We start from the raw sequence: 23,159 nt of genomic DNA on the forward strand, positions 1-23,159 counted from the left end.
ACGATGGTTTGTGAATCTCTGCGGGACAAAAAGCTTCAACGTCTTGGAAAAAAATCAGCAACATTAGACTGCTGTTACGCGAGACTCTGTGAGGCCGCGAGAACACGCAGCTCCACGAGTTCCCGCAGCGCTCCTGAATCTGAAGAGCTCCGACAGTCACAGAGGAGACCTGCTGGATCTCAGAGACCAGGACCAAGAGCGGGATGGAGGAGGACAACCAGGACCCGGAGCCCCGGAGCAACAACGTCCCCGGAGGACAAACAGCAGGCTCGAGCTCTGATAGCACCGATGTTCAGGTCAGTGTTCATGAACACAGCTAGCAGCTAACAAGAAGCTAACGTGGCGTTAGCTCGGCCTGGTTCCGACACGTAGCTTCATATTGACTGTAAACAAGATGTAATGTAGCAGGATTCAACAGTGGAGCCATCAGAACCCCGTATCTCTACAGAACCCACACTTAATGTGACGGTCGGACCCGGAGAGGAGGAGGAGCAGGAGCAGGAGGAGGAGCAGGAGGTCTCTTGTAGCATGTAGCCTGCTGCCTGGGTGTTAGCATGCTAGCTAGCTGGACAAAGCTACAGTTAACTTCCGGTTCGGCAGTTGGGTTTACGCTCTGGACTGTGGAGTGTTCGGTGCACGAGCTCTGGCAACCAAGCTGTGGAGCGAGTCAGTCAGTTGTTAGGAAAGAAAACAAAACGTCTCTGACGTGCTATTAACAAGCTAACGGTTAACAAACTTGGTTTAAGATACAACGTTATCTCGTGGACTCAGAATGGACAAGCGTCTGAAGTTCAGAAGGCCAGAGACACGGACTAGTTCGCGCATGAGGCTGAGGACAGTAGTGCTGAGTTTAGCACAACACACAGCGCTAATGGAGCTGGAAGAGCCGCTGCAGGTTACTAGTCAGTGAATGTTGCATCAACAACGAAGAGACAGGGTGTGTGTATAAGGACCGTGTCTGTGTGTCGGCGTTGTGCCGCTGTTGTAGGGTAACGTTATGTTAACGGAAACATCCATCATGCTAATGCACATTAAACAGCGAGGAGAAAACACACCGGAGCCCAACTTATCCCCGCTGCTTTCAAGCCAATACTACGGTTTACCGTATATTACTATAAGCCTTTAGATGCAAAAACAGAACAGGATGACTGATCACTGAGGTAACTGGCATTAAAATATTACATTACATTACCTTATCTAGCCAAGGTGTAATTAATTGTAACAACTCAAGCTGCACAATTCATTTTGTCTTTTTGATTTCACCCCTTAAGAGTGACGTTAAATAACAAATGAAAATACTTGAAAGGTTTATTTGCTCAATAATAAAACATGCAATGTAAATATAGAAGAAACAAATGTTGTCTAAAAATAAAGGAACTTAAGCTAAAAGAACAAGCTTCTGAGTACTGCATTATATTCTGTTTGAATTGTCACCTGAATCACTTTATAAATAAATACAATTCTACCATAGATTGGTGCAGAAAATGTCTCCAGAATGCAGGAAATTAGGTGTTTAATGCTCAAAGTTTTCTAGAGGACCCCCAGCCCCCCATTTATAGATTTCAGCATTGAAAATTTCATCAAAATAGTGTTAAAAATATCTTCTTGTCTTGTTCTCGTGAACCTAATAGTGTGACTTGTGCATGTGGTCTTTAAAAGTCTTAAATTTAACTAATCCTGGCGGTACCCTGAACTGTATTCAGAGCAGCAGTAAAAGGAAACAAATGGAACATGTAAAATAACTGAATAAAGTTTAGATTGAAGCCAGCAGTCCTCCTTCTCCCTCTGCTGTTTAATCAGGTTTACTGTCAGGTACATTTTCACATACGAGGAATTTGCCGTGGTATAAATCGGTGCTTACAGTACCCATAAACATATAGAAATATAAAGATATAATAAGTAAGGAGATCTAAAAATGCACAAGTATACAGTAATTACAATAATACTATAATACAATGCTGACAAGTATGTACAAAAATTTACAACATGAGCACAAAGAACAGTTGAGCTTTGTTTTTAAAGTGTGTGTTTGGGGAGGGGGGCACGAGAGTCAGTGACAGTGGGGACCCGAGCCTTGTTGAGGAAGCCCACTGCAATCGGAAGGAAACTGTTCTTGTGGCGACTAGTTTTGGTCTTGGTAGAGAGGAGCCGGTTTCTCAACAAGCAGCTGAGTTTACAAGGATTTGCTAAATTTTAAGGTTGCTAAATTTTAAGGGATGTAGCATCTCAGCTAAACAGGCTACAGACAGAGTTTTAGCTTGTTATGACAAACTAGCTATTAGCAAAGCTAGCATGTGTGTTTGTGTAAAACCAAAACACAGCTGCGATGGTTGAGACGGAGTAGAATAAAATATTGCTTGGTGCATGTTCCTGCTTGTTGTACTGATGCAGTATGAGCCTTTTACTAATACTGCTGGTTTTGCTGCACTTACTTACAGTTACGGCTAGGGATGGGGATTGAGACCCAGGTCTAAAAGGACCCAGTTCCAAAATTTCTCAAAACCTGAAAATCAATAAGGTTATAATAAGGCTGCAGACGCCATTACGTAAGTCAGATATTGACTTTATATAGTGACTTTGCTATTGTAAACATTAATGTTGCTGCTGTAGAAACAATTTTGCTGTATTTAAAATAATAAATTCTAATCCTATAATTAATTTTAAAGAGGTGGTATTATGCTTTTTGGCTTTTTCCCTCTCCTTTTATTGAGTTATATATAATTTTTTATGCAAGTAACAGGTTTGCAAAGCGAAAAAGTCCAAAGTCCACCCCAAAGGGAGTTCCCATCTCTCACAGAAAGCTCTGCTCTGAACAGCTCGTTTGTAGTCCAGCCTTTCACTTCCTTCATTTGTGACGTCACAATGAAAACGCGTCATAAAGCTTGCCCAGCGGCTAGCGGGGTCAGGCACGCCATCAAATCAAGCTAGTCTGAGCGGAGGCCCTTTGGCTCGACTCGCCTTTGTTTGGGTTTCCATTGTAGAAATGTTGTACCTGTACCTGCTTCCAGGTACTTTTTTCGTATCACCTCACCTCCATCGAGGTTCCTAGCAAGCTGTAATGTAAACGTGAACGTAAAATGTAACGTGAAAACATGAGACTGATTGGTCAGAGAGAATATTCACTGCATCATCATTGCTGCACCAGACAGAGGCCAACAGAAAGTTTTATATTTTACAGTTTTCGTATGGAATTTCATCACTAAATCCATTTCTGAGAAGTTTTGAGGTGAGAAATCAGCTGTGCAGATTTTGAATATTGACAGTTTTACGAGAAGTGATGGCGGAACAAAAATGTGCTTTAATATTTTTGGAGTTGAGGAGCTCCGCAAGCGGCTGTGGGGGAAGCCTGTACCAACCCGCAGGAGGAGCGCGTGAGGCCGGCCAGCCGCCCGCTCACAGAGCCCTCTGCTCCCGCCGTCACACAGACCGCTGCAGCAACACCGGCAGAGGAAACACAGCTGGAAGGTTTTCACTTCCGACTTCCCGTGTCAAATGTAACGCACCATATCTCTGGGTAATATCTGCAATGGAAAACGGAGCAGAGCCGAGTAGAGTTGAGTCTATCGTTTTGCGCTATGGTAGCATTTTTCGGCAAGGCAGCATAGATCGTCAGAACACCGGCAACAGTTCCACGTTTAGTCCTAAAAGACGATGCAACTCCGACTTTGTTTGGGCCTGGAAATTCACAATCACAACCTGTAAGTATGCTTTATTGGTTGTGAATTATTTTAAATATAAGCATGTCAATGTAACTTCACAGACTGTTCAAGTGCAGAGTTGTTGTAAACGTTGGCTAACACAGCTAAGGTTATAGCTATAATGCTAATGTTACAACTGATGTGAAAGCTACTGAGCAAACGTTCAAATTGTTTGGCCAATTTTGATGTAAAATTGAGTTGAAATATGGTGATTTTTGTAGTGGTTTATGGTAAGATGTGGAACAATGATGTTGTGGAGAGTAATTTATATATCTGCTAGGTTACAGGCGCAGTCTGAAGCGCCTTTGATTTGGATCACATTACTTTATTTCTTACTACCTGCTTCTCTGCTTCTGATTGGCTAGTAGAGATGTATCACTCGGTAGCTCATACAACACATAGGGTGAAAAGAGGAGCTGCAGCAATGTGCAGTATGAGGGGAAAATAAGGAGTTTTTTGAAAATAAGATTTTGATCCTGAAAATGAGCATAAAACAGGCAGCTATGCTGTATTTATCCTCCCACAGCGTCTGGCCCAGGTGCTGCCAATCTGGTTTACAGGCGCTGTTACCTTCAGGGACAAAAGGAACACAGTTAAACACCCAACTAGGCAGGGCCGTCACAGAAAGCACAAGTCAAAGTATATTTCCAGCAAGAGTGGCAGGACGGCTGCTTTACTCCAAACAGTTTCACTTTTTGAACCTGCACTGTGTGCAAGACCTATTTAAATGTATAGAGAAAAAGCCTTGTAGCGTCAGTTTTTGATGGTAAAGGTACGTATATGGTATTTAACACAAAAGACTGAGTAAGGAGGTGGTTGGGGTAGATGGAAGGCCAGAACCAGAAGTATTTTTAAGTTATGACAGTTACATAAATATGTAAGTTATTGAAGTGATGTAAGTTAACTTACATGTTGATTGATGTAGTTATTTTAACCCAGACCATGATCTTTTCCTACCCATAACCAAGTAGTTTTGTTGCCTAAATCTAACCAAATTGCAATGTTTCACGGCTTGAATAACGTGCTGTTTCAAAATGGCTATGTATCAAAATGCTAGCATAGTATCGCCAGACGTTGCATATTTGTTGTTAAACGTTGGTAACTAGACCACAGAGCCGTCAAAGAATGACGCTAAAGGGCTACCCAGGTTTTTACAGGCGGCGGAAAAAAACCTTGAACAAGCGTCAATATGTGACGAGTTGGGAGTGAGAATGTGTTGCCGTACAGCTACTCTCTCACCTCCCGACTCCTGTCCACTTTCCCCTAATGCCCACTCCCTTACAAATATACGCCAATCAAAGACAACAACCAATGAAATCACATGGGACATTGAGGACCGTTCTAAGTGTTAATTACGGTCAAATAGTTATATGGCAACATAACACATACATTGTATCTGCTGCACTCTGCCACACGTGAGAGAGGACAACAAACATGTTAACTGCACCGGCAGCTGCTGTGCCATTCATCATAAACTTATACAAGGCCCAAACGAAAGAAGCACTGAATGCAAAATAGTTAGGTAACCTGACATTAGTAAACATGTTTAGCTCAGCATTGGCCATCTAAGTTAGCTTGCTTCTTGCTTCAGCTACGACCTACGAGAGGTTAACTCCAACTGTCGTTGCTTAGGAAAAGATGAATGAGCATTTATTTGTTTGCCAAACTGGTGGTAGTCGATTAACGTAATCATTTACGTTCCACTGGCTGCTGTGATGTTTATTGACATTAGCTGCAAATGGGTTACAGGTTTATGTTGATCATGTAACGTTACAGTTTTATTTAGTTATAACGTTATATTGGTTTGAGAGTCTGGGTGGAGGGGTGGTGACTTACAGTAGTTAATAAGCTGTTGATCTGGTCCAACACCTGAACAAATTTGTTTGAAGCAGCCTCCGGCCTACAAGGGCCACTTCTGATTTTTACTATCACACTTTTCTTATGAGAAACACGTTTAATAAAAAAGGTCAATCTGTGCAGCGTAGGAGGAGATATCCTGACTTAAGACTTTGGGGTGGGTCAAACTCTATTAACACAGGATCTTACATATCCCATAATGTAACTTGATCATGTGAGGTTGATCGATAATAGAGCAATGTCTAGGAGGGATCTGTGATGATCAGATTCCTGTAGAGGTCTGTGCCACCCCAGACCCCTCTGTGGACACATCCCTGCAGGTGTTACAGGTGGTAATGTTTTAGTCAAACTTGGAACATTGTGGGTTGTGCTGTAAATGTAATTTATGGTTCTAGATGGCTCGCTCCACCGTGACATCTCACTCACTTTCTTTCTCTCTGTTTGTATGCTGCTATAGAAACGAAGAGGAAGCGAGGGACTCAAACGTCACCGCTGTCAGCACTGTGACAAATCCTTTGCAAGATCTGGATATTTAATGAGTCATCAGAGAATTCACACTGGAGAGAAACCGTACAGCTGTGACCAGTGTGGGAAAGCTTTCATTCAGTCATCTAAACTAACAATCCACCGACGTGTTCACACTGGAGAGAAACCGTACCGCTGTGTCCTATGTGGGAAAGCTTTCATATCAGCATCTAAACTAAAAATCCACCGACGTGTTCACACTGGAGAAAAACCTTACTGTTGTGACCAATGTGGGAAAGCTTTCAGTAAATCAGGTGACCTTAAGGTCCATAGACGTATTCACACTGGAGAGAAACCGTACAGCTGTGACCAGTGTGGGAAAGCTTTCAATAAATCCAATGACCTTAAGGTCCACAGACGTGTTCACACTGGAGAGAAACCGTTCAGTTGTGACCAATGTGGGAAAGCTTACACTACAAGAGGTAGCCTAAAAAGACACCTATGTGATCACACTGGAGTAAAACCTTACTGGTGTGACCAGTGTGGGAAAGCTGTCACTTCATCAGGTCACCTACAAAGGCACCAACGTGTTCACGCGGGAGAAAAACCTTACGGGTGTGACCAGTGTGGGAAAGCTTTCACAACAGTATATGAACTAAAAATACACCAACGTGTTCACACTGGTGAGAAACCGTACAGCTGTGACCAGTGTGGGAAAGCTTTCACTGCAACAGGTCAACTACAAAGGCACAGACGTGTTCACACTGGACAGAAACCATACTGGTGTGACCAGTGTGGAAAAGCTTTCACTACATCACATACACTAAAAATACATCAACGTGTTCACACTGGAGAGAGACCGTACAGCTGTGATCAGTGTGTGAAAGCTTTCACCTCATTTGGTGATTTGACAAAGCACAGACGTGTTCACACTGGAGAGAAACCATACTGGTGTGAACAATGTGGGAAAATGTTTGCTCAGAGCAGTACCCTTAAAGTCCACCAACGCATTCACGGTGCTTCGTTTGAACATTTTTCAGAGCCAAGCTAGGTGTTTCCTCCTGCCTTCTCCTCATGTCCTGATTAGGGGCGTTGCTGCGTTGAGCAACATGCACCGCTAGGCTAGCTCGCGCGCATGCTGCTGTTCAATTTTTGCGCTGAATCCAGCTTCCACGCAGTGCAAATTGCTTCTTTTCTGAAAGAGCCTTTATGGAAGAACGTCGTCCTCTCAAGACTATCAGTCACTAAACATTTAGTGTTGCCTCCTCCTGTCTGTGTTGAGAAAATGTTGCCAGATTTAAAACACTAACAAAACATCAGGAGCTTATGGACTTTCAGGATAATACCAATTAACTGAATTTCAGATATTAATAAGCCTGTATGAGAGATGCTCTCAACTTTTCACAAAAAATTACACGTATGGATGAGAGTGGATGACAACAGTTCAGTTTATTACCCATCTTAAAAACAATTTCCCTTGGGGTATAAATGAAGTTAATATTCCTCCTAATTAATGCATAATAATTGTTAAACCATGATTATTCTTCAGACTATAATCGTACCAACAAAATCTGTATTCGTTGCATCCCTAGTGCTGATAGCTGTGTTGTAATAATGTGAGCTTCTTTGCAAACTAAGGGATAGACAACAGGAACAGAGGTGTTTCTTTCAGATATGTTTCCCCTGTAGATCACCTTTCTCATATAATATCATCCCTGCTGTATCAGTACACATTGCAGGCATGATTTAGTCTTCCCTCCGCTTTTTTGTCTTTTTGTCTTTTTAATGTGCAAACCTTTTCACGTTTTTGTCCACATAATTACTTGTAAGATACAACACAAAATAAGAAAGATTAAATATATTTTAAATGTAAATGACAGTAAACATTTGGTTTTGAGGAAATGGCTGTTAATGATTAGCTAATACAATAGAAACGCACTTACCATAAAATAACCAAATTCAAGATTGTTTTGTACATTTTATAAAAGTATGGTAATACTCTTGCTTTAATTGATCAGTTCATTATTTGTCAGTGAACCATCTCTTTATTCATGTGATCTAGTTTTATTCCACATCAAATGTTCATTTTCTCCTGTAAGAAATATTTAAAACTGAGGGCATGCCTAGGACACTGAGATGGGGAGCAGTGCAGACTAAAAACAGACATCGGTGCAGTCAAAAAACAGTCATCAGTGATTATCCTTAATAAGTATTAATCATTTTATTATCATTAATCATTCTTAATCTTTGTACATTACCTAGATGTACCTTATTTTCTACTTATAAGTGCTGTATGCAGTAACAAGCTCACTATGGTTAGATCCTTGAGTGGGAGACTATGCACACCTTGTTCAACTGTTATCTACTGCTGTTATGACTACATGAGGGACTGTTGATGTTCTAGTCTGCTGATATTAAGACTGTGTTTAATTACTGATTAAGGGTTTGATTGTCAACTTAAACCTCTGATTATTACAGCCTGTGTGAACTTGCTGAAGGAATTTTTGATGACAATAAAAACGACAGATGCTTGATGAAAACGCGACAGAGAGATGATAAGCAGAAAAGCAGAAAACAGCCAGCACAACATCAAGATGACTGTAAGAAACTAAGCATTAATGAATTCTTGTATTAATTTTTGAAGAAATACAATTGTATGTCAAATTATGCATGTATAACCTTTAAAAAATACGGCAAGACCCAAGTTGAAATGTAATGGTGAACTTATTATCCAGTAGTGTAAAAATATAGAAAATCAACAACACAGTAATGAGTGACAGCTGGACAACAGTGTTAATTGGTAAAACAACTCATGTAAGCAGCATGACGGCAGAGAATAAGAAGTTCATCATGAGGAAAGGAAGGGGCAAACCAGCCCAGATGGGGATATATTAGGCTGTCTGCAGACCACTGGATTGACTTCATCCTCCGACCTGCCGGGGTGTTGTACGGGTTTATCTGTCTTTTATTGGAATAAACTCTCTTGAACTGACTCTCGACCGTCTCTAGAGAAGTTTTTGACTGCAAACTTATTGACAATAGTAGAAAGTTAATGGAGTATTTTTTGACAAAGTTTAAAAAGCTGGTGAAGGTGGGGACCAGGCTTAACTGGCCCAGCGTGGTCGTACATGTTTGGTAAAATCTTGTGGGGCCCTTACCTTCCTATGTCTTAAGTAAAATCTGGGTGCCATGATGTTTCTCTTAACAGGTTCAATTTCTTGTTTCTTTGGTTACTTTAAATATTCTTCTCCAGATTTTAAACATGTTAACTGTATGTAGAGTAGTTGTGTATTTTGATCTGTTTGTTCATCCAATTCTAGTTGAAGCAACAAGTTTTCTATCTTTTTTTGTTAAAGACAGCACCAGTTGAGGTGAAAAAATAAATGAAGAATTGAGCTTTATCTTTAACGAATGAACAGAGAGACAAGAAATAACAGAAACTGGAGGAAAGAGATGGATTTTCTGCTTCAAACAAATTAGATCATATGACATCTGTTTATACCTGCTCCAAATGTCAACACTGAAGACAGGGCAAAAATCAAAAAGTCCAAATGTTTAAGAGGCCTGAATAAGTGGTGGAAATAATGTCTTCATTATCTGATATTATTTTAACAGCTGTTTGCTTTCTGTTCTGTCAGTAAATGTGTTGCTTTTTGTTTAACTTGCCAGGGTTGGTACTGGAATAACCTGAGCTGGAGACTTGAGACTTGGACTTGAGTTCTTTTCAATATTCTCATTAAATTAGTCGACACAAAGAGAAGCTTTGACTCACCATTTGAAACTGGACGTTCAATGAAATGTTTCCATTCAACAATATTTGTTCTATTGTAATTGATTCAAACACAAACCATTCACCTTTTTACATTTGGTGATGACCCCTCCACCCAGACAGAGAAGGGATTGGTTGATGGCTATGATGATCACCGCTTTCACCCGCGAGCATCAAAGAGAGAAAAGTTGTGATTTCAAAGGAGCATGATGAAAGTGAAACGTCCTGTTTTGATCCTGCAGTCACAAACCTTTAACTTCTACTTCAGATTCTGATGTCGTCTGTGCAGCAGCACCAAAACAAGCGGTGGAAGCTGATTTACAAAGGTGGAAAACCTCTTTATCGTCTTCTCACTCTCACATTCCTTATTAAATATCATGTTTTCTAATGAACTGCATCACGTGTGGAAACCTTCAGAGTCTAACAGAGCTTCCAGAGGTTTTGTTGAAGAGTCAGACTGTGTTTAAGCGCCACCTGCTGCTCATTAAGCAGACACACCAATAAAGATGAAGAATAAAGAGAACAGAGTGCTGCTGTTCCTCCATCTTCTGCTCTTTCCTTCATTGTTTTACTCTCTCTGGATGCTGCTGTGCTCTGACAGGAAATCACTGACGTTTAGTGGCTGAACGAGCAGCTTTGATTTGTTATTGAACTTTCTAATGTGTCTGTTAGCTCACATGTCTTTGACCTTTACACCTCAGCTCATGTCAGCGTTGATGTTTCCTCCCTTACTGTAACGTACAGAAGCTGATGTGCTTCCTGCAGTAGTTTGGTTTGTATCTGCTGTAAGCTGCAGTTAATCGATTGATTGTTTGGTTTGTAAAGATCACGTAAATAGTAAGAAATGCCGTCACAGTTACCCAGAGCCCAAAGTGACAACTTCACAATGCTTGTTGTGTCCAACCAACAGTCCAAACCTCAATATTATTAACAAACATTAAATAAATGTTTTCAGTAGAGTAAAAATTTTAATTTCTAAAGTAACTAGTAACTAAAGCTGTTAGTTAAATTAGTGAAATACAATATTTCCCCCTGAGATGTGGAGTAGAAGTAGAAAGTAGCATGAAAACAGTCAAGTAAAGTACCTGAGTGTTGTACTTAGGGCTGGGCGATATGGTCCAAAATGTTATCACGTTAAAAACATTTAATATAATTCCATATTTATAATTATCCCGATAAATGTCAAATCGTTATTTATTTCAGGTTTAAAGACTGATTTTTTGCTCCTGACCGAAAATTGAAGAAACCAGATAGTTAATTATGTGGCTCAACTCTTCTTTATGATCAGAATGGGGCACTTGATGCCAAAGAGTGGATCACTTAACAAATCTAAGGGAGAACATTCAAAACTATTATGATAAAAAAGTGTTTTAACAAATATGATTATTAAATCTGTTCAGTCCCTTTTCCTCAACAAAATATTTTAATAGAAAAATTAAGTTCTGATTTCTTTGTGATTCAAATGAATTAAATCAAATATTTATTGACGATATATTGAAAATGTATTATATTGATATTGAGGAAAATAATATTGCAATAATTATCATTATTGTTTTATTGCGCAGCCCTAGTTGTACTTGAGTGAATGCAGCTGTTGTGTTAATGTGGAGCTCTCCAGTTTGTCCTGAGGGCCGAACAGACTGACAGTGACAGGAAGCAGCCAGCAGGAGGCAGCAGAGGAGCTTCAGTTTGTTCAACAGATGATAGTTTTCACTTTAAAGTCACTGGAGGAGCAAACTGTGTGCAGAGTGTTGCCAGCCAGATATGTAACATGCCAAATATCTGGAGGGGTCGGCCGACTCGACATCCGCATCCAGCCAATGAGAGAAGGCAGCTGGCAGAACAGCAGCTACTTTTTCACCGCAAAACACTTGCCTCCAGCTCTCTTTGTAGCTCAGACAATCCCTGCTACTTGCGTGTGCTAATCCATTCTTTCACCCATATTCTTTGTCTTTATAATTGATATTTTTATAATAAACAAACAACAGCTGTTTCAGGTGTGTAGGTTCATGTCATTTCACGTGCGTTTTGACAAAACCTGGTTTGGAAACCAGCATCGGGTGTTTATGGTTCTGGAGCTGTGGAGTCTGGATTTGTGGTCTGTACAGAGAAACCTTTTGACTGAAGAGGAAGCAGACAAAGTGACAGTTTCTAGGATTCATTTCTGATTTGGATTCCACACACATGGAATCATTTCCATTTGCTGAATCATCATGAAGACGTCCAGAGACTCTGCTGCTGTGTCTTTTACACTTCTGGAGGAATATTAATATTAGAATTTCCACTTTTACTGTCCATCGGATTAGCCAACCAATTAACAAGCAGACTGTTTCTCCTGGATGATGGAGGACGTGAACAGTGATGAAGGACACGTCCTGCTGGTAACAGTGATGCTCTCGTCGATGAACAAAGAAATGTAGGGGATTGGACTAAATGTTTAGAGAGCTGTGAGAATAAAACAAGCAGAGTTTCCTGAGAGTCTGTAGGATTCAGAGTGAAGAAGAAGCTGACAAACCGGCCTCCTGTCTTCATCTGTCCTTCATCAGCTGCTTCACCTCCATTTTCTCTCTGATCCAGAGTCAGATCAGATCAATGATCAAACTAATTGATCGGACATCAGAGGAGTTGGATCAGTGGAGCTGCTTCTGTTCCTGCTTCTCTCTGCAGAGGAGACAGAGGACAGTCGGACAGAAACAAACACAGAGACTCTGACCTCAGTCTTCATACTTCATACTGACCTGACGGACAGTAGCAGCAATTTGAATAACTTTATTTAACGTCAGTGACACAAACAGCTGACAGAGATTTATGTCATTAAACACGTCAGTCCAATTTTTCATTAGCCAGTGAGTTCTTGTAAACATTCTTGTCTCCCTGATAAGGACAAGTACATGTGAGAATTACCTAAAGCTAGAATGTCAGAAAACTCTTATGGGGTCAGCTACATTACTCTAAGCTAGACCTGTCTTACCTTTCCCTGTTACATCAACACAGCTCCTTAAGAAATATTCTCAACAATAACATAAATAAAAAGGATTTAAACATTTCTTCTTCCTCAGAGCAAAAACTCATGATGTCACTTTAAATAAGCATGAAAACTACTACAAACATGAAACCGCATTAATTAGAATACTTTGATAATAATCAATACTAATAGATGAAACACACAAAGAACATGAAAGTATAATTTTTAGTTTTGTAAATAAATGTTGACTCTTGTTTGTAAATAAAATGTTTAAACATTTCTTCTTCCTCAGAGCAAAAACTCATGATGTCACTTTAAATAAGCATGAAAACTACTACAAACATGAAACTGCATTAATTAGAATACTTTGATAATAATCAATACTAATAGATGAAACACACAAAGAACTTGAAAGTATAATTTTTAGTTTTGTAAATAAATGTTGACTCTTGTTTGTAAATAAAATGTTTTGCTCTCTGTGGTTAGTGAATAAAGAGCATCAGTCAGTTGTGACTTGGGAATATCCTGGCTAATATTTGACATATGCCAGTCTGTGATAATCCAAAGTAACTCCTCATTTCTACTAAAATATGAGCTGTAATTTCATGTAAACGATGTCTACTGACAAAAAAAAGAAGTGTAAAACTTGATGAGTTGGAATGAAGTTGGCTAAAAAGCTATTTGATCAAAGCAATTCTGACATAAGTTGACAAACTTTTTTAGTCATTTAAAATGAGCTGTAGATAAAATCTAATTATGTTCAATTTCAAGTTCAAAAGTCCACAAAATGTTGAGGAGGGTCCGCTGCATTTTGCTGCTCCTTTCGAATCGCACGCAAAACCCGCAAACCATCTCCTGAATAGGTCACGAACGGCCGTCTCGCGAGGCTTCGAACGTCACCACATACGTCATCAACACAAGCCTCGACACGCGCTTCGAAGTGTCGATACGGACGGACACATTACTAAGTTACAGAGGAGACCTGCTGGATCTCAGGAACCAGGACCAAGAGCGGGATGGAGGAGGACAACCAGGACCCGGAGCCCCGGAGCAACAACGTCCCCGGAGGACAAACAGCAGGCTCGAGCTCTGATAGCACCGATGTTCAGGTCAGTGTTCATGAACACAGCTAGCAGCTAACAAGAAGCTAACGTGGCGTTAGCTCGGCCTGGTTCCGACACGTAGCTTCATATTGACTGTAAACAAGATGTAATGTAGCAGGATTCAACAGGGGAGCCATCAGAACCCCGTATCTCTACAGAACCCACACTTAATGTGACGGTCGGAACCGGAGAGGAGGAGGAGGAGGAGGAGGAGCAGGAGGAGGAGGAGCAGGAGGTCTCTTGTAGCATGTAGCCTGCTAGCTAGCTGGCCAAAGCTAAAGTTACCTTCCGGTTACGTTGCTGAGCGACCGGTCCTCCGTGTTCTGCTCCTCTTACTGTTGTGAAAGCTGTTAAACATTTTAGATAAACGCAGTTTCAGTTTTGTGAAACCTTTTATTCGGTTTAGACCCGGTGTTCTGACGATATATGTTGCGTTATCGAAAATTCTACCGTATCGCAAATCGATAGCAGAGTCAATATAGTCGCTCTGCCCTATCAAATAATATTACCTACTAATACTATGTGTTCACTTTTCCACTCTCATAATGTTATAATTCTCACAGTATTATGACATCTTCTGTTTTTTTTTGATTATATATCAATTCAGGGGTAGCTGATTATGATCTGACTAATATCCCCAATATCAAATAATGCTCCCACTACAGAATAATTTTATATTATAATACGGGTAGCTCAAATTAAGCAATCTAATTGGTTCATAGTAGTGATAATGAGCGTATACACTGCGACATACAGGGTTCAATTTCTAAGCTTCGTGGGGGTCTCATGGCCCTTTTACACCTGGTATTATTTTTTTTATTAATACAAAATAATATAGATCCCATTTTACCGGGCGGAGATAAAATAAATAATGAGAGAGACAGAGAGAAGTTATTGCTTATTACGTGTTCAACATTTCCCTCTCTCACAAGATGAAAACACACACACAGCAGTCCACTATTTTGCCCCAAATGTCTGCGATATTGCAATAAAGTTTAAGTTTCAAAAGACTGTTGCTCAAGGAGCGACGCAATTCCAGCCTTTATGGTAGATCTAATATTAAATTATTATTTATGCACTTCTGGCCGCCGGCAAACAGGATCAAGAATATCATCATATGGCCAAGTTTTTTTTATTTTTTTACTGCAAATAAATAAATAGTTCTAATAATTCTAGCCTTTGATGTATGTTGCTTAGCAACCGTCATGCATTATGCAGCCTACCGGCAGCCTGGTGGGACTACTTTTTGTATTCATAAACAAATGTCTGTTGATAAAATAAAGTCAAATTGTAGTGCGTCGGTTAGCCTAGTTAAATTTTTTTTTGTTGATATTGTATATATTGACGATCAGCCACTGTCTTGACGGCATGCCCAAGAGCAAGGTTGCACAGATTTATGGGCGTGGAAACAAACCACACTTGTGGATGGATGGATAGCAGGTCCTGCGCATGTGCCTGACCCGCTATCCATCCATCCATCGTCAACCGCTTCTCCAATCCCAGCTGACATCAGGCGAGAGGTAGGGTACACCCTGGACAGGTCGCCAGTCCATCGCAGAGATAATATAATATAAAGTATAAAAATCTAAGAATATAATATTGATAATAAGTCAGAATTAAAGCTGCAAGCAGCGTTGGGCGGGCCCTCGCACTTGTAGCGCGTCCGGGTGTAAGCCGGCCGAGTTGCATATTCTGGAGCTCTGCCGGTGCGGCTGTGAATTTGCTACGCGGTTCCGACGCCACATGAAGGTGTTATGTCACTTCCTGTGTCCCCTAAATGGAGCTACATAGCACTTGCCGCTATGAATATAAATCGGTATTGGTGTGTAGATGTCTGCGGGGTGGGAGAGTTATCAAGCACGTAAAGTTTGGTTCAGATGTGAGCATGTACACTGAAGTTACAACAACTTCCTGTGTCATGGCGAAGAGTTGATCTTTGACGCCACGGACACGCCCATTGACGAAAACTCGCAAATAGCACAACTTTTCATCTTCAATGCCTTTAGAAGGCACAGCAGAAATTTGAAGTCGTTCGGACTAAATCCCTAGGAGGAGTTTGTTAAAGTACGAAGTGTGTAAATCATCCAAAAATGGCCGTAAAATTCAAAATGGCCGACTTCCTGTTGACTTTAGGGTATGGGTTCTTGAAGCTTTTTTGTGCGTCTTGATACGATACATGTCCCCAGAAAATTTCGTACATGTAGGTTGAACGTGAACGTTTGCGTAGCATGAGTTTTTGGATGTTGAGAGAGCGTGTTTGTATAGGAGTATATGATCATTGTACATCTGTGTATGTACAGCAAGTACAGTCTTTTTGTAGAGCCTCTCCAGGCGGCGTCATAAGGTCTTAAGCTGACGCAGTTTGGATGTGTATGGGTAAATGAGACAGTCTTTGTTTTTAGGGGCTAAAGTGTCCAGTGCATAAGATAAACCATCATTGTAGAAGTTGACACGCGAGAGTACAGCTGCAGAGGAAGTATCAACCTGGCATGCTACGCTGTACCGTGACTTGCTGTACAATGGCCTCTGGATTGACAGAACCTGACACTGCCGAAACTTTAGTGTTAAACAGGAAATATAATCACCTGCCAGATGTGAGACAACTATTTGCGTTGGTCTGTGAAATCGTCGGGCTATCCGCCACTTTGGAGGACAGACAAATGCACAACAGAAAGACACATGTAGCACGGTTGGCGTATTGTGGTGATTGGTGCACGGGCCTGCCTCGTGGACTATTATGGAGATGGGAACTAATATAATGACTCGTTAATTAGTGGTTGAACGTTGAGTTTTGTATTGAGTGCTTACCACTCTGTAGTAAAGTAAGTTCACCACACTTACTTTTACTTTTCTTGTCATCTGATGATATAATTATTTAATGCCATGGCTTGACTCTCAAATGATGTTTCTCTCAAATTATTAGAATTTGAAACTACTTCTCCCCCATTGCTCATAATATCATAAAATCGCTTTGCACTTGCACAAATTTCACCATGTGTCTTGAATATTTGCAGTGTGTGCCGCATAAGATCCCATCGTTGTTTGCTGGACGTCACACTGCCTCTTGCAGACAGGACAACTTTATGAACACTCCATGAGGCAGCTTTCAAAAACTACATTCTTAGTATCCCTGTAGGCAGACACTGGCTCAAACCTGACAAAACTGAGTAGTACATTTTTGCTTTCCTTCACTGAATTTTTTTTACCCTGATAACTCATAGTAACATGTAATATAAATATCGAAATGGCACAGATTCCTGAATTAGAACAGAGTCACCAGGATTAAATGTTGTCATGTGTAGGGATGGGTATCACTACTCAATACCTTTTATGGTGTCAACCGAAACAGCCCAGTATCGAGTAAAATCCAAAAGTCTCCAGTCAATCCAAAAGAAAGAGAAGAGCATGCCTTTTTTCCTGATGTGCCCGCACCAAAAACTGTAAAAAAAGACCTGCAGCGCAGAGTCCATGCATGATTTTAACATCTGCTCACCTTCGGCTGCGCGTCAGGTATGTTCTTCACTGTTGCAAGTTTATCACCACAAGCTTGGCTTTTCGTTGGTTTCATCTTCTGGTGTCATTTAAAACTTATCTGTACATTTTTATTTACTATTCAGATCACTTGTCACTGATCGATCGCTGATAAATCGTGCATGTTAGCCGTGTGTATCGTCACATCCCTAATCTGAACCCTTATGTCCACAGCACATTTCAACACAAATCTTTTGATTAATTTTATCTTATCAAAGTACAAACACACCACAAAAAGCTATAGTGTATTAAATATGACTGTATTACAATAAAATATTTTATTAAATTCATGTAACTTTGTAAATTTTCTCAGGCTTAAAATTCCTACAGCTTTTCCATTATACAGCTGTGAAGTTGGTATTAAATTTCATCCTTGGTGGTATTAAAACAAGTTTTAAATAGATAGGACTGCTGTTTAGTTAGCAGTCAGCATAACAGCATAGTTTCAACATGAACCGAAAATATTTTTACACATTTCATAATAACATTTCAGACCCCTACTGTTGTGTTTTGTGTGCCACTGCTGAAAGCTCGCACTCGTTGGTGAGAAGGCGATTAAGGTAGCCGTGCATATTCGGTTTCGGCTTTGGCCAAGAATTTTTATTTTGGTGTATCTCCAACAGTCATCACAGTACTATACTGTTGTAATTCAATGTTTGAACCTGGACTGTGTGCAAGACCTTTTTAAATGTGTAGAAGAAAAGGTATTATATTAAAATGGGGGTGGTGATGGCACATAGATAAGATGCTTGCCTTTGGTGTGGAGACCTGGGTTTGATTCCCACTGTGACCCATCCACCAATGTGCCTGAGCAAGACACTTAACCCCTAGTTGCTCCAGAGGTGTGTGAGCTCTGACATGTATAGCAATTGTAAGTCGCTTTGGATAAAAGCGTCAGCTAAATGAAATAAAATAAATACAAACCTCCGCCGTCCGCCACTGTAAGACTGTCATTTTGTGGAAAACACTGGCTCGCTCCACCATGACATCTCACTCCCTGTCTTTCTCTCTGTATGTCTTTTGCTGTAGAAACGAAGAGGAGGAGAGGGACTCAAACGTCAGCACTGTGACAAATCCTTTGCAAGATCTGAACATTTAAAGATTCGTGAGAGTGTTCACACTGGAGAGAAATACAGCTGTGACCAATGCGGGAAAGCCTTCATTCAATCATCTAAACTAACAATTCACCGACGTGTTCGCACTGAAGAGAAACCATACCGCTGCATCCAGTGTGGGAAAGCTTTCATAACATCTATACTAACAATTCACCGACTTGTTCAAAGTAGAGAGAAACCATATAGCTGTGACCAGTGTGGGAAAGCATTAACTTCATGGGGTCACCTACAAAGGCACCAACGTATTCACACTGGAGAGAAACCGTACAGCTGTGACCAGTGTGGGACAGCTTTCAGGAAATTTAGTGACCTAAAGGTCCACAGACGTGTTCACACTGGAGAGAAACCATATAGCTGTGACCAATGTGGGAAAGCGTACGCAACATCAGGCAACCTAAAAATACACCTACGTGGTCACAGAGGAGAAAAACCTTACAGCTGTGACCAATGTGGGGAAGCTTTCAACACATCGGGTCACCTACAAAGGCACCAACGTGTTCACGCTGGAGAAAAACCTTACCGGTGTGACCAGTGTGGGAAAGCTTTCACAACATTACACGAACTAAAAATACACCAACGTGTTCACACTGGAGAGAAACCGTACAGCTGTGACCAGTGTGATAAAGCTTTCACTTCATCTGGTCACCTACAAAGGCACCGACGTATTCACACTGGAGAGAAACCGTACAGCTGTGACCAGTGTAGGAAAGCTTTCACTACATCAAATCAACTAAAAATACATCAACGTGTTCACACTGGAGAGAGACCGTACAGCTGTGATCAGTGTGGGAAGGCTTTCACCTCATTAAGTGATTTGACAAAGCACAGACGTGTTCACACTGGAGAGAAACCGTACTGGTGTGAACAATGTGGGAAAATGTTTGCTCAGAGCAGTAGCCTTAAAGGCCACCAACGCACTCATGATGCTTAGTTTTGAACATATTTCAGGGCCAAGTGAGGTGTTTCCTCCTGCCTTCTTGATTCCTGATTAGGAATGCAGTGATTACCGGATTTCACTATTAACCGCGCTTTAAAACGTCAGGACTAATGTGTAAAGGCTACATCAAGTGTTTCTCTTGTGGGGAACAAAACTGTTGCGTGCTTATCAGAGACATGGAGGCTACTACTGTACACTGGTTAACTCTGGCGTAGGGACCAAACTGTGAAGCTTTATTTCCACCAAAGAAACAGCAGTTTTGGGGTTAAAAGATTGCTGCTAAAGTAGCGAATACCTACATCAAATTTGATGTAGCTCGCGCGCACACCGCTGTCAAATTAAAACATTTTTGCGCTGAATCCAGCTTCCACGCTGCGTAAATTCTTCTTTATGCAAGAACGTAGCCCTCTCAAAACCTTTAGTCCCTGAACATTCAACATTACATCCTGTTGCCTCCTCCTGTCTGTGCTGAGAAAATGTTGCCAGGGGTAAAACACTAACAAAACATTAGGAGCTTATGGACTTTCTGGACTTTCTGGACTATACCAATTAACTGCATTTCAGTTACTAATAACAAACACCGCATGAGTGATTTCATTTTCACTAAAACCTATACGATGATCATGAGAGTGGATGGCAATAACGGTTCAGTTTACTACCCTCCTTAATAACAATTTCCCCTGAGGATAAATGAAGTTAATATTCCTCTAATTAATTAAATATGAAATATAAACTTAAGTCATCACTGGTCTTTTAAAATTAAGTAATGCATAATATTCGTGAAACCTTGATTATACTATAATCGTACGAACAACATCTGTATTTATTGCTTCCCTAGTACTGATAGCTGTGTTGTAATAGTCTCAGCTTCTTTGCAAACTAAGGGATAGACAACAGGAACAGAGGTGTTTCTTTCAGATAGGTGATCTACAGAAACATTTCTCATATAATATCATCCCTGCTGTATCAGCACACATTGCAGGCATGATTTAGTCTTCCCTCCGCTTTTTTGTCTTTTTAATGTGCAAACCTTTTCACGTTTTTGTCCACATAATTACTGGTAAGATACAACATAAAATGAGAAAGATAAAATATATTTTAAATGTAAATGACAGTAAACATTTTGTTTAGAGGAAATGATTGTTTTGTACATTTTATAAAAGTATGGTAATAGACTTGCTTTAATTGATCAGTTCATTATTTATCAGTGAACCATCTCTTTATTCATGTGATCTAGTTTTATTCCACATCAAATGTTTGTTTTCTCCTGTAAGAAATATTTAAAACTGAGGGCATGCCTAGGACACTGAGAGGGGGAGCAGTGCAGACTAAAAACAGATGTTTTTGTCCACATAATTACTGGTAAAATACAACATAAAATGAGAAAGATAAAATATATTTTAAATGTAAATGACAGTAAACATTTTGTTTTGAGGAAATGGCTGTTAATGATTAGCTAACACAACAGAAACGCGCCATAAAAATTACTTTGTCAAATGAACACACCTCTTATAGATATGATATATAAACTAGCTAACATGGCGTCTAGAAAACTCAGGTGTCAGATGTGAAAGTCCTCCTTGATCTTTCTCCAGCCGTCCACTGAAACCTGCTCCGTGACCTTTGACCTCTTCAGAGTCGATGCTGTGAGTGGTTCAGGTCTGGTGTTCACAGGCAGACAGTAACCTTTCTGTCACATGTGATGCCATACACCTCTTCAGTCTTCCTACCAGCAGAGATCTGAAGGTGTTGGATGGTTTGTAACTTAAAGGCTCTGGATGTTGTGACAATCCCGCCATGTAAGGGAGTCCCACTGGGAAGTCCTGGTTTAAAGTTTGAGGATTGTCGTCACCCATCCAGTAATCCATCTACGACTCGACAACTGGAGAAAAATCAAGGAGATTCACCAGAGAGCCTCTGAGAACAGAGACAGAGGTTACCATCTCCACCTGAGAACATCCGCCTGTTATCATGAGACTGTGCTGGACTAGAGTCATGTGATGACGACTGAGGAGGTTCAGTTTGCTGAAGAAGGCCATGGGATGGGGTCAAAAGCTCCAACAAAGAGGTATTATGTAAGGCTTGAGTTTAGACTCATTTATTACAGATGTGTTCCCCAAAGTCAAGAATGAAGCTCCACGCTGGATGAAATATTGTTTCTGTGAGCTTCATGTTTTCTTGTTATTGTAGTGAAACATATTTAATCTTTATTTTATATCTGTATTCACTGTTTTTATTTTCTTTTGCTTATACTTTATTGTGTCAATACATTCATTTACTCATGTCCCTGTTTTTGTTTAGTATAGTATGGTACACAGTTGTATTTCCTGAAGTATTTGGTAGATGTGTCCAGTTGTGTTTTTGGGGTTTTGGCTCTGGTGAGTCTTTACCGTGCATCTCAAAAAGGGTGGAGGTCTCCAAGAGTTCTCATGTGGACTTTTTCTCTCAAATAGCTTCTCACTTGCAAATATCAATAGAAGTGATTACTATAGAGACCAAATCTATTAGCTGTATCTTCTGAAGAGTCCACTCTCTTCATTAAATTAAATCTTGTGGGGTCCTGAAACATCATCAAAATAGTTTGGAGTAAAATCTACTTCCCATGATGTTTCTCTTAAACAGGTCATTTCTTGTTTCTTTAGTTACTTTACATTTTTTCTCCAGATTTGAAATGTGTTAACTTATATAGAGTAGTTGTGTATTTTGATCTGTTGTTGTTTTCTGAATGTGGTTTTGAATCTGTTGAGGTTTGTTCAGACTGAAAGCAAAGCCAATTCTAGTCGAAACAAAGAGCCGCAGATTCATTAAAGCCGGCGCCAGCTGAGGTGAAGACGTGTCTGCTCAAGTCTGAGATGTTTCAGCTCAAATGAAAAATTCAGCTTTGCCTTTGACAAATGAACAGAGAGACAAGAAAAAACAGAAACTGGAGGAAAGAGACTAAAGAAGGGGAGTTTCTGCTGAGTTCTGAGATCAACGTCTGAAGGACTCGGTATGCTTCAAACTAATTAGATCCTAGATGCCTCTGGGTTTAACTGCTGTGGTTTGATCCAGTGAAGAGGAAGAGGCGCCGAATAAACGGGGACTACAAAACCACTACAGACCACATTTGTGTTCAGTCTGAACAAACCTTTGTTGTTGTGAAAGTCTGACTGAATCAAATATTATCGTGTCTTCATTATCTGACTCCATTTTAACAGCTGTTTGCTTTCTGTTCTGTCAGTAAATGTGTGCTTTCTGTTTAACTTGCATCCTGCCAGGGTTGGTGCTGTAATAATCTGAGCAGGAGACTTGAGACTCAAGTCTTTTCAATATTCTCATTAAATTAGTCGACTCAAAGAGAAGCTTTGACTCATCATTTGAAACTGGACGTTCAATGAACTGTTTCCACTCAACAATATTTTTTCTGTTATTGATTGAAGCACAGACCATTTACCTGTTTTACATTTGATGATGACCCCGCCGAGCCAGGCTGAGGGATTGGATGATGTTCATGATGACCTCATCACCGCTGTCACCACAGACCGTCACTTCCGATCTGATCAGAAATCAAAGAGAGAAAAGTTGTGTTTTCAAAGGAGCATGATGAAAGTGAAACGTCCTGTTTTGATCCTGCAGTCACAAACCTTTAACTTCTACTTCAGATTCTGATGTCGTCTGTGCAGCAGCACCAAAACAAGCGGTGGAAGCTGATTTAAAGGTGGAAAACCTCTTTATCGTCT

General features: G+C 40.4%; 2 protein-coding genes across 2 annotated transcripts in view; one reads left to right on the plus strand and one right to left on the minus strand.

The window, feature by feature from the left end:
- LOC119912601 (zinc finger protein 2-like) overlaps nucleotides 1-23,159 on the minus strand; it is a 746,717-nt gene that overhangs the window by 184,957 nt on the left and 538,601 nt on the right. The gene's annotated exons all lie outside the window — the stretch shown is intronic.
- On the plus strand, nucleotides 104-21,688 carry LOC119913331 (zinc finger protein 91-like). Its single transcript, XM_038732738.1, has 4 exons — nucleotides 104-296; nucleotides 6,013-7,069; nucleotides 13,724-13,863; nucleotides 18,418-21,688. The coding sequence occupies exons 1-4, from the start codon at nucleotides 204-206 to the stop codon at nucleotides 19,432-19,434; spliced, it is 2,307 nt and encodes a 768-aa protein (XP_038588666.1). The 5' UTR covers nucleotides 104-203; the 3' UTR covers nucleotides 19,435-21,688.

This window comes from Micropterus salmoides, unplaced genomic scaffold, assembly GCF_014851395.1.
Source record: "Micropterus salmoides isolate LMB-PRFRI ecotype aquatic unplaced genomic scaffold, ASM1485139v1 Ms_hic_scaffold_2, whole genome shotgun sequence".
Classification (NCBI taxonomy): domain Eukaryota; kingdom Metazoa; phylum Chordata; class Actinopteri; order Centrarchiformes; family Centrarchidae; genus Micropterus; species Micropterus salmoides.